The following is a 12,950-nucleotide window of genomic DNA, read 5'->3' on the forward strand; positions in this document are numbered from 1 at the left end:
GAAACGATATATTAATAGCTAAGGGTTGACAGAAGTTGAGTGTCACTTTTAGATAGGCTTACAGAAAGAATAAATTTATCAAAAACAGAATTATTTCCAATGGAAGAATTAAAGTCGAAAACTGAGAGGGGTGTGGAGGGGGGAGGTTAGGTGTATTTTAACGACCAAAGACTTCACACTCAAATCATCTTCTAAATCATCTTCTAAAATCATCTTCTAAAATACCTCAAACAGTTTCGCATAAATCATCTTCTAAAATGTCTCAAAACGGTTTCGCCCAAATAATCCCTAAACGTAATTTCTTCGTGTTCCTTTTGTTTTGGCATCCCTGCTCTGTCACATTTGAAGTTCCTAGGAAACCCTTTCCCGCCTTATTATCTTCATCTCTAAGATGTTCTTGGTTACACTATTATGGCTTCGATAGAATATCAATTTATCGCTAAGTCTAATGACCTGAGAAGCCGTATTTAAAAATAGAATATTAGTTTATCTCTTTAGAGTCCCACATAATTCCAATGAAACAAGTGATGTCATTTCTAATTCCCTTTCGTGAATCAATAATTCCCCTTAGAAACAACAAATAAATTCCCCTTTCTTGAATCAATAATTCCCCTTAGAAACAACAAATTAATTCCCCTTTAATGGATCAATAATTCCCCTTAGAAACAACAAATAAATTCCCCTCTAGTCGATCAATACATTTTCCTCGATTATGCAAATCAAGTTCTCAGAAATTCTCTCCCCTTCTTGTCCTAGATCAATACATCTCTTCCCCTTAGTGCGCATGTGTAAACTTTGTCCCGGAGACAATACACCTGGACGAACAGCAACAACAAATCAATTGACCTTGCCTTCATTAGACTCGATCGATAATCCTTGAATAAATTATGTTAGCTTGGCGTTAAACTAAATTGTAGATGGCAGCACATGTGTTCTCGTCGGGCTGGTACCCCCCTTTCTACTCCTAGGTTAGGTAAGGTTACGTATTTGATATAAGCTACGCTTTACCCCCCCCCCCCCCTTCGCCCCTAATGTGCAAATATATAGCTCAAATTTGTTTTTAAACTATTATATTTTCATCCTATTTTATTTTATTTCATTAGCATTAACCAAACTTGACTTCTTTCGTGTATAGTGCTGTCTTATATATAATGCACCAGTACCCTAAATACCTAAAAGATGAGAAACAACACGCTGAGTACATAGAATAGTTTTGTCAGATATGGCACTTTTCCTTCAACTTGAAACCATTTCCCGAGGCAAAACATCCGCAAATCCGGTTTGCTCATTACTTCATAAAGAAATTCAACACGTACTAGCCTAGAAAAAAAATTAATGCAAAATTTAATAATATTAGACCCTAAGTTAATAGCAACCTTGCACCGTGAAAGATCTTCTAAAAATGTAAAGTATATGTCATGACTTTATGCAGTCAAATTATGGCATGGAAAATCCAACTCAAAAACTTACTCAAACTTACAACTTACCCAAACTTAAACCAACTCAAAAGCTTACCAAGATTAAATCACTTACATTAAATAACTCGCAATGTTATCACCATTCACTTCGTTGATTATCCGCTGAGTTATTCCAAGATCCGCTTCTTTTGTCAAATGGCCATACTCATAAATGGGAAACCCGAAATGGCCGATCAAGCCACCTAAAACATAGATTTTTAACAGCGAACTAGGTCTCTATAGAGTGGCTTTCACACAGACAATATTAATTTGACCTAAAAAAGTACTATAAGATGGAGTATTTCAAGCCAAAAATATTTGTGGCATTGCTTGATGCTTAAAAAAATGTTATATATGACAAAATTAACTTTTTATTTCAAAAAGTGGCAAAACTATTTTTTCTTTTTCTTTTTCTTTTTTTTACTTCGCGAGTAAAACTTTACCACTACCAGGACATTGCTAGACGGATTTCTTTCCAGATTACCAAAAGAAATAGTAGATTTAATAACCTCTGGTTTTACGTTGTCTTTACTAGCAATCAAGGGAAAATCGTCTTTTGCCTTTGCTACAATTCAGTTCTAAGATTTTGAATCAAGTTATTTTTAAAACCACACGAGCTTTGCAGAGAGGTGTTCACTAAGAGATATGCCAGAGGTACACGTCCACTTGCTGGAATGGGATTACGATTTAATAAAAAAAGAATAGCTACTTTCAAACCCCTCAGCACTCATATTACACGCTTACTCCATGTATATTTCCCGGGATCTGAGAAATCTAAGGGACATGGGTGTGAAAAATCTAAAAAATTATTAAAAGGTCACCATTTCCACGGTTTTTCCATTGGCTGTTAATTGTCCTCGTTTTTCTCCTTTCTTCGCGATTTTATGTTTTATAATACACTGACAGGTCATGGCAGCCTATATTCGTCACTTTCTCCTTGCCCAATCTTACTTTATAAGTAACATTTTTATGCGGCACATTTTCCAGGAATAGAACTAACTTGTCAACCAGCAAAATGGTAAATTGTTTTCAAAATGCTACAATTTTCGTCTCTGTATCTTGTACTGCACGGGTCGGCAACCCTCGGCCCGCGAGGCGAATTGGTTGAGCCTCCAAGACCATTGCTGTAACGTGCCAGACAGACCATATTACTCACCATAACAAAACACAACAAAGTGAAAGAGGGGTGTCATCTAGCATTCTGTCATATAGAATTTTCAAAAAACCTGTAAGCCTCATCTAGCATATTTAGTTTGATTTTCAACTATCCAGTCCAGACCAATTGTTTTGGTATGTTACAATTTTTGTTTTTTAGCAAACCTTTCCGAGAGTTTGGGAAATACACCCCAAAAAATGCTTTGTCTTTGGATTTTCTTTGTTTATTCATTTTTAGTTCAGTAAAATTTAGCGCTTGGGGTACCAAATGAAAGCCAAATTATCTGGCCATGTTAGGTGGTTATCTGGCAAAACATTCAGAAGAAAAATCAACGCTGGATTTTGCAGACGGGTGTCATCTAGTATATAGTGGGACGGTAAAATATGGTACACACTGGGACATTTCCTAGCATGTACCAGATGAAACCCATCAACAAAATCGAGGGTAATTTTTTTGCAAAAGGGCTTAAGTACACCCTGGTTGTCAAAGGAGCATAAATACAATACCTCGGTAACACAATAGGTATGAAGTTTTCACTTTAAGGGAAACTAAGGGGGAGTAAAACTAAATCAAAAGGTATAATAAATATCCAGATTATAAAAAGAGTGTAATGTGCAATATCCCAGGAAAAAAGGGGGTATGTTGGAACTTTTAGAGCATATTATTGGGGATGTTGAACTAAATCAAAAGACTCTATGTCCGTACAAGTTTGTCATAAGAGTATATTACGGCATCTTAGGAACGGATAAAGGTATTAAGTTGAAGCTTAGGAACCTCTTGAGAAGGATTTATAAATTAATATGGATGTTTAAATGATCTATCTGCAATATATATGGGATGACTAAGGACATTAAGGTGAACCTATCAAGGGATATTGCAAAGTATATTGAAAAAAATCAAAATGTACTCTATGCATGAGTAGTAAGTACATATGGAATTTGCCAACGCCCCCGTACCAAACAGGTTTCTGGTAGGTATAATCTGGTTTGGTAGGTACAATCTGGTTAGGTGGGTATAGTCTGGTTTGGTTCAACTTCTTCTGACACAATTTATTGGATTTCTATTTCATGATATACAAGTTTTTTTTTAGGTTAAATCCGTATCAGAAAAACCGGTGTGTCTTTTTTAGTTGCCAATATATTTAGAATTGTTTTAAGTTGAAAATTGTGACATAAAACTAACTCAGTTATTTGCTTGCGTGTATAGGAATTCCCATGTTATTTGCTTGCCTGTATTTTGTGTTAAATAAGAAGTTTTTGTATCTTTTAAAAGAGCTTTAAGGGGTTTGAGAGACTCAGTTGCCTAATTCCGTGTGGTTTTTCTTTACTTAGTGCTAATTAAAAACGAATTTTTTGTTTTAAATAAGTAGTTTTTGTATGTTTTAAAAGAACTTTAAGGGGTTTGAGAGACTCTGTTGCCTGATTCCGTGTCGTTTTTCTACACTTAGTGCTCTTTAAAAACGAAGTTTTTGTTTTAAATAATTAGTTTTTTTATCTTTTAAAAGATCTTTAAGGGGTTTGAGAGACTCAGCTGCCTGATTCCGTGTGGTTTTTCTTTACTTAGTGTTAATTAAAAACTAAGTTTTTTTTTTAAATAATTAGTTTTTGTATCTTTTAAAAGAGCTTTAAGGGGTTTGAGAGACTCTGTTGCCTGATTCCGTGTGGTTTTGCTTTTCTTAGTGCTCATTAAAAACGAATTTTTTGTGTTAAATAAGTAGTTTTTGTATCTGTTAAAAGAGCTTTAAGGGGTTTGAGAGACTCTGTTGCCTGATTCCGTGTGGTTTTTCTTTACTTGGTTCCCATTAAAAAAGAAATTTTTTTGTTAAATAAGTAGTTATTGTATATTTTAAAAGAACTTTAAGGGGTTTGAGAGACTCTGTTGCCTGATTCCGTGTGGTTTTTCTTTAATTAGTACTCATTAAAAAAGAAATTTTTGCTTTAAATAAGTAGTTATTGTATCTTTTAAAAGAGCTTTACGGGGTTTGAGAGACTCTGTTGCCTGATTCCGTGTGGTTTTTCTTTACTTGATACCCATTAAAAACGAAATTTTTGTTTTAAATAAGTAGTTATTGTATATTTTAATAGAGCTTTAAGGGGTTTGAGAGACTCTGTTGCCTGATTCTGTGTGGTTTTTCTTTACTTAGTGTACATTAAAAACTAAATTTTTTTTGTAAATAAGTAGTTATTGTATATTTTAAAATATCTTTACGGGGTTTGAGAGACTATGTTGTCTGATTCCGTGTGGGTTTTCTTTACTTGATACCCATTAAAAACAAAATTTAGGAATTCTGTTAAATAAATAATTCTTATACATTTTAAAATAGCTTTACGGGATTTGAGAGACTCTGTAATGCAGTAGCTTTTCAGTAAAGACACTCGATATCCTAAAAGTGTTTAATTCAAACTTTTTTAAAACTTCGAAATTTTTCAACTTTATTTATTTTTTTCTTTTTGTACATAACTTAAAATGTCAAAATACGCTTACAGTTCTAACAATTGCGCTCTGTGATTGGTCGGAGACACGATGTGACTTTCCCACTGGTATTCTATGACCGGTTATTGACACTACCTAATCTATTGCATGTATTAAATCAGTATTTTTTACGCAGTGGAACGATAAACACATAAGTCATATCTTTTAAAAAAAAGTGAAGATGGAGCATTTTAATAAAGTGTGTTTACATAACAAGGTTATTGTAGCATTGAATGCCGACAAAGAGAAGTATTTAAACTTTGAAACAAGTACAGGTGGTAGCACTATTGGAAATGTATGCATGCATTGTCATGACGGTAAGGAATTAAATTTCTTTGGAATACCGAAAAAATGCAACTCTTATGTTGGTGGTTATGCGAGATTGAGATCTCCAGAGATGATTGCACTCAAAGAGAATGTCAACTTAAAAATAATCATTGATGTTAGAGGACAACTCCTTGCTACTGTTTCAGGTAACACATTACCTACTGATACATCCAATCGTCAGCTTTCGGGTATTAGCATTCAACGGAAGATCAAAAAAAGAAATGCCTATTCTTCTACTAATATCGTAAACCATATCTTTTCTACGTACCGGAACTGTTACTTGTGTGAAAATAATGTGATAATAGACAGTGAAATTGACGGAAAAATAAAAAGGGCATTGTCAGAAAATATCACTAAGGAATATGAAGATGAATCAATGAAAAACAAAGTACCAACAAACGTTACTGCCATTGATCAAACAGTCATTGAACCAAATAATACCAAAGACGAAAAGCATATTGAACCTGTTGATGAGACACCAGTAAAAACTGTGTATGACTCAAAATGGAATAATGATTATTCTACTGATTACGAACTAAGAGAAGACAATAGCTATAATATCAAGAGAGAACATGGTGAACTATCTTATGGAACATATTCAAAATGTCCAAAGTTAATCATTTATATTAATAATGTATCGTAATATATTTATTGTATTAATATTCTACATAGCATTATTTCATTAAAAATATATTATGCATTACATTGTTATGTGTTCATTATTTTTAGAGTAAGCTAGCATATCAAACGTTTAGAATGTTTAATAAAACTTCGGAGATGTAAGAAAAGGAATGTGCATACATCTATTGTCAGACACATGGGATAACATTGACAAAATCTTGGTATCAGAATGAATAAATTATTTATCAACATCCGTTAATGGATATGTAATTATGAAAAAATTGTAAGTAAGTAAGTAAGTAACAAACTCTTTCTTGAATTCACCTCTTTGTTACAAAATACAGAAATTTAATTAAAGAAATTATGAAAAAAAAATTGTAAGTAAGTAACAAACTCTTTCTTGAAGTCACCTCTTGGATACACAATGCAGAAATTTCATTTAAGAAATTATCAAAAATTGTAAGTAAGTAGCAAATTCTTTCTTGGATTCACCTCCTGGATAAATTAAAAAGACATTTCATTCAAGAAATTATGACAAAATTCATAGTAAGTAACAAACTCTTTCTCGAAGTCACCTCTTGGGTACACAATGCAGAAATTTCATTTAAGAAATTTGAAAAATTTTTAAGCAAGTAACAAACTCTTTCGTGAAGTCACCTCTTGGATACACAATGCAGAAATTTCATTTAAGAAACTATAAAAAAAATGTAAGTAAGTAAGTAACAAATTCTTTCTTGAAGTCAACTCTTGGCTACACAATACAAAAATTTCATTCAAGAAACCATGAAAAAATTGCAAGTAAGTAGAAAATGCTCCCTTGAATTCGTCTGCTGGATAAACAAAAAGATATTTCATTCAAGTAATTATGACGAAATCCTAATTGAGTACAAAAACCTCGTCTGTATTCACACTTTGGATGAAAGGTATAGAAATTTCATTCAAGACATCATGAAAAAATTATCATTATGTAACAATCTCTTTCCTGAATTCCCCTCTAGGATACACAATACGGAAATTTCATTCAAGAAATTATGAAAATATTTGTAATTAAGTAAAAAACTCTTTATTTATTTCACATCTTGGATACACAATACAGATACTTCATTCAAGAAACTATGAAAAAATCGCAAGTAAGTAAAAAAACTCTTTATTGTTTTCACCTCTTGGATATACAATACGGAAATTTCATTCAATAAATTATGAAAAAATTGCAAGCAAGTAACAAACTCTTTCCTGAAGTCACCTCTTGGATACACAATGTAGAAACTTCATTTAAGAAACTATGAAAAAATTGTAAGTAAGTAAGTAACAAATTCTTTCTTGAATTCGCCTCCTGGATAAATAAAAAAAAGACACTTCATTCCAGAAATTATAACGAAACTCTAAGTAAGCAACAAACTCTTTCTTGAAGTTACCTCATGGATACACAATGCAGAAATTTCATTTAAGAAATTATCGAAAATTGTAAGTAAGTAGCAAATTCTTTCAAAAATATGTTAATACGTTTAAGCAATAAATATCTTTAAGCTTAACCCGTCTTTATTCTTCAGAATAGTTTTATTCATTTCATTAAATTATGAAGAAATTGTAAGTAAGTAACAATAGCTTTCTTGAATTCGCTTCCTGGACACAATACAGATTTTTTTTCACCTCTTGGATATACAATACGGAAATTTCATTCAATAAATTATGAAAAAATTGCAAGCAAGTAACAAACTCTTTCCTGAAGTCACCTCTTGGATACACAATGTAGAAACTTCATTTAAGAAACTATGAAAAAATTGTAAGTAAGTAAGTAACAAATTCTTTCTTGAATTCGTCTCCTGGATAAATAAAAAAAGACATTTCATTCAAGAAATTATGACGAAATTCTAAGTAAGCAATAAACTTTTTCTTGAAGTTACCTCATGGATACACAATGCAGAAATTTCATTTAAGAAATTATCAAAAATTGTAAGTAAGTAGCAAATTCTTTCAAAAATATGTTAATACGTTTAAGCAATAAATATCTTTAAGCTTAACCCGTCTTTATTCTTTAGAATAGTTTTAATCATTTCATTAAATTATGAAGAAATTGTAAGTAAGTAACAATAGCTTTCTTGAATTCGCTTCCTGGACACAATACAGATATTCAATTCAAGAAATCATAATAAAATCGTAAGTAAGTAAAAAGTCTTTATTGTTTTCACCTATTGGATACACAATACTAAAATTTCATTCAAGAAATTATGAAGGAATTGTAAATAGGTAACACACTCATGTTACCTCATGGATACACAATGCAGAAATTTCATTTAAGAAATTATCAAAAATTTTAAGTAAGTAGCAAATTCTTTCTTGAATTCGCCTCCTGGGTAAATAAAAAGACAGTTCATTAAAGAAATTATGAAAAAATTGTAAGTAAGTAGCAAATTCTTTCTTGAATTCACCTTCTTTATAAAAAAAAAAGACATTTCGTTCAATAAATTATGACAAAATTCCAAGTAAGTAACAAACTCTTTATTGTTTTCGCGACTTAGATACAAGATGTAGATATTTAATTCAAGAAATTATGAAAAAATTCTCAGCAAGTAACAATTTCTTTCTTGAAGTCAACTCTTGGATACACAATGCAGAAACTTCATTTAAGAAACTATCAAAAATTGTAGGTAAGTAGCAAACTCTTTCTTGAAGTCACCTCTTGGATACACAATGCAGAAATTTCATTAAAGAAATTATGAAAAAATTGTAAGTAAGTAACAAATTCTTTCTTGAAGTCACCTCTTGGATACACAATACAGAAATTTCATTAAAGAAATTATAAAAAAGCTGTAAGTAAGTAGCAAATTCTTTCTGGAATTCACCTGCTGGATAAACAAAAAGACATTTCTTTCAAGAAATTATGACAAAATTCTAAGTAAGTAACAAACTCTTAATTGTTTTAACGACTTAGATATACGATGTAGAAATTTAATTCAAGAAACTATGAAAAAAATATCAGTAAGTAACCATTTATTTCTTGATGTTAACTATTGGATACTAACTAGGGAAATTTAATCCATGATATAATGGAACAATTTGTAAGTAAGTAACAAACTCTTTTTGTTCTCCTTTCTTGGATATGAAAAACATGTTAGACATTCGAGAAATTAAGAAAAATTGCACGTAAGTAGCTTTTTTTTTATCTTTGAATCAAAAAATTTTCCTTTGGACACAGGATGTAAAAAATTTAATTCAAGAAATTATGAAAACATTCTCAGTAAGTAACAATTTCTTTCTTGAAGTCAACTCTTGGAGACACAATACGGAAATTTCATTCAAGAATTTCATGACTTAGATACACGATGTAGAAATTTGATTCAAGAAATTATGAAAAAATTATCAGTAAGTAACAATTTCTTTTCTTGAAGTCAACTCTTGGATACAAAATATGGACATTTCATTTAAGAAATTATGAAAAAATTGTAAGCAAGTAACAAACTCTTTCCTGAAGTCACCTCTTGGATACACAATGCAGAAACTTCATTAAGAAACTATGAAAAAATTGTAAGAAAGTAACAAATTCTTTCTTGAAGTCACCTCTTGGATACACAATACGGAAATTTCATTAAAGAATTTATGAAAAAATTGTAAGTAAGTAGCGAATTCTTTCTTGAATTCACTTGCTGGATAAACAAAAAGACATTTCGTTCAAGAAATTATGACAAAATTCTAAGTAAGTAACAAACTCTTGATTGTTTTCACGACTTAGATATACGATGTCGAAATTTAATTCAAGAAATTATGATGAAATTCTCAGTATGTAACAAACTCTTTTTTTGATTTCACCTCTTGGATATACAGTACAGACTTCATTCAAGAAATTATGAAAAAATCGCAAGTAAGTACCTTTTTTTTTCTTTATCACAAACAATTTTCACTTAGCTACACGATGTAGAAATTTAAATCAAGAAATTATGAAAAAATTCTCAGTAAGTAACAATTTCTTTCTTGAAGTTAACTCTTGGATACACAATACGGAAGTTTCGTTCAAGAAATTATGAAAATATTTGTAAGTAAGTAACAAGCTCTTTATTTATTTCACCTCTTGAATATACAGTACAGATACTTCATTCAAGAAACGTGATTAAACACTTTTTGAAACTACATGCTATTTGCTTGCCTTTCCTTGGCACCTTTCCAAACGAGCGGGAATTCCCCACCGGTTCCTACACATTGCAAAAAAGTGAGCAGTATGAAAACTCCACGTTTTCATCCAGACTGGTTTTTTAGCTAAATCTTTGGAAAAAGCCAAGCCTCTATTTCTGACCGTTTAAGTTTTGATGTTAGTGTTGTCAGTCAATAGCTATGACCTTGAGAAAAGAGCTTGAGAAAATTGCCTTATTATCAAAAAATGGGAGAAACATCCTCCAAAACTCGACAGGAATGCCCCCCCTCCAGCGCTTTCTCGGTTATGTTGAATAAAAGATGCAAAGTCGACATAGCTTTATTAAATTTTTTTAAGGTTAATTTAGACGAAGTTACTTGCGCGCACGTAACCTCGTCTAAATCAACCTTAAAAAATGATTGGACAAAATGATTGGACATTCATTGGACAAGTAATGTTTACAGTTAGTTGTAGTCCGACTGTTGTCAACAGCAGCAGCAGCAGTATGTATCAATTTAAAACGCCATTCAGATCGTTTCTGTGTGGCCCATCAATGTCTGGGAAAACGACACTTTTAGCTAAAATAATTAAAATTGTAATAAAATGTTTTTTGGAAAAAACAAAGAAAATTTATTATTGCTATAGTATTTGGCAGGAGTCCTACGATCAAATAAAAGCTATTGCCACATCCATGCCAATACATTTCATACGGGGACTTGATGTTTTCAATAGTATTGAACCAAACTCATGGCTGATTATTGAGGATTTGGCTGAATCAATTGAACAGTTCTTCTTCACAGCTGAATCCCAGGAAATGCTACAGCTGTTTACCGTTTGCTCTCATCATGAACACATTTCCATAACCCTAGTTCTACACAATCTGTTTCATCAGAGCAAATATATGAGAAGCATTGCTTTGAATTGCACCATCTATATTATGTACCGAGTTGTTCGTGATTCTAGCTCACTAATAACTCTCAATAAGCAAATATATCCCGGCACCCCCAAATTTCTGCTGTCAGCGTACACTCAGGCAACAAATAAGCCCTACGGGTACATTTTGCTAGATATTAATCAGAGTACACCCAAGGATCTACGTGTAGTCACAGATATTTTCGACAAAGAAATTACTGTATATCTTCCTGTGAACAGTAGAAAAGGCTATGAGTTGCCATCATGACACTGAAGAAACTAGACAAACAACGGCATTTATTTTCCGTTTTAGGCGCTTCAAAACCTCCACTCAGGAAGGCCATACTCAAACATGGTGTTGACAATGATTTCATTAATCTAATATCTGAACTTTGTTTAAATTTAACTGAGGGCAATACACACATTCCAGAAGGTGTTAGACAACAGACAAAGTAACTTCGTTCCACTGTACGTGCCTTGGCTTGCAAAAACAAAGGAACATTTTTTAAAAGAAAACGTCTCCTTCAAGCGGGCGGTAGCTTTTTTAAGCTTCCAATAATTGCAGGACTTGTAAACAGTTTTCTCTAGATGGCTAAACCTTATAAATTAACGCCAGTTGAACTTGTCCTCTCACCCGTGGAACATTTTGAAGACAATATAAGCAAATTCATTAATGATAAAAATATTGCCGATGATAAAAATATAGTTTTAATTCAATATACATTGCGACGTTTGAAAAAACCTAGACCTTATTGGGAAAGACCCGCCGTCACCGTCAACGATCCCTTTAAACAAGAAACATATCCTCAAGATTCAGCAGTGCAATCAAAGGAGAAGGAATTGAATTCCATAGTGACATATATTGGAAACCTATTGCCAGTGACCTATCGAGAACAGAGCAAAAGAGTATTAACATATTTTATGTTGGAAAGTGGTGATCATCAAGTTCAGGTCGATAGCACAGGGAAACGAATTATAATTCAGGAAAAAGTTATAATCTAGTTGATTTAATTTGTGATATGGTGACGAATCGTAAAGGACTTTTATCATTTGACAATAATCTATACACCTTTCTAAATGCATCAAACTTCCCCAAAAGTCTTATTGGCAATAAGCAAATTCTAAAGAAACTAAGAGAATATGTACCGTGAATAAAAAGGGATGTATTTAGAATACAAAAACAAAGTTCCTTATTTCTAAAGATAATTCCGGCTTCCTATTATTAAGCTAAATCTAGCTTCAAAAATGAAAAGTCCTAAATCAGCAAAGAAAAAAAAACCGCAGTTAGCCTCAGACAAAGAACGGCGCTAACCAAGCTTTAGATTTCGCTAAGAGAGCGGGCAATAAAAAAGGTGCTACGCACAATATTTCTAAGGAAGTTTAAATGATAAGAACCGTATGAACGTTTGAATCCTCAGAAATATTTAAAACAATTTATTGGACGAAGGGTTCGCATCCTTGGGCCACTCGAGCCAATTGAGAGCCAGTCCTTACAGTGCAGGACAAAAGAACTACGTTTGATAGTGGGGTAAAAGTGCTTTTTGAAAAGATTCGTAATTGAGAATCAGGATCATTTAGACATAATTATTTCGACGTTCAAGCTTTGCAATTCCTTCATTGTTGTATCACAGTCACCGTTATTTTCATTTGAAGTGACTAATTGCTGTTCAGCTAAATATGTAAGTCTCAATAAATCTATTGTTTTTTACCTGTGTTTATTTCATCTTATATATATCTAGCCTAATGACAGCTAATTAGTTCGCTTGTCTCCAAAGACACGTTCCCAAGGAATCTGATCTCCAGATAGCTCAAGGAAAAGAGGTCACATTTATATTTCTACACATTTTATTTTCTCTCAATAACTGAGGGCGGCGCGGTC

At 32.3% G+C, this 12,950-nt stretch overlaps 1 protein-coding gene across 1 annotated transcript in view; it reads right to left on the reverse strand.

The window, feature by feature from the left end:
* Nucleotides 1-12,950, reverse strand: part of LOC148951655 (glutamate carboxypeptidase 2-like) — a 109,925-nt gene that overhangs the window by 64,076 nt on the left and 32,899 nt on the right. Inside the window, exon 2 of the mRNA XM_089091176.1 lies at nucleotides 1,534-1,660. Within this exon, the coding sequence (XP_088947302.1) occupies nucleotides 1,534-1,660 (127 nt within the window). The remainder of the gene's footprint in view (nucleotides 1-1,533; nucleotides 1,661-12,950) is intronic.

This window comes from Artemia sp. Qi Xiang Cuo, chromosome 6 (assembly GCF_049724085.1).
Source record: "Artemia sp. Qi Xiang Cuo chromosome 6, ASM4972408v1, whole genome shotgun sequence".
Taxonomy (NCBI): Eukaryota; Metazoa; Arthropoda; class Branchiopoda; order Anostraca; family Artemiidae; genus Artemia; species Artemia sp. Qi Xiang Cuo.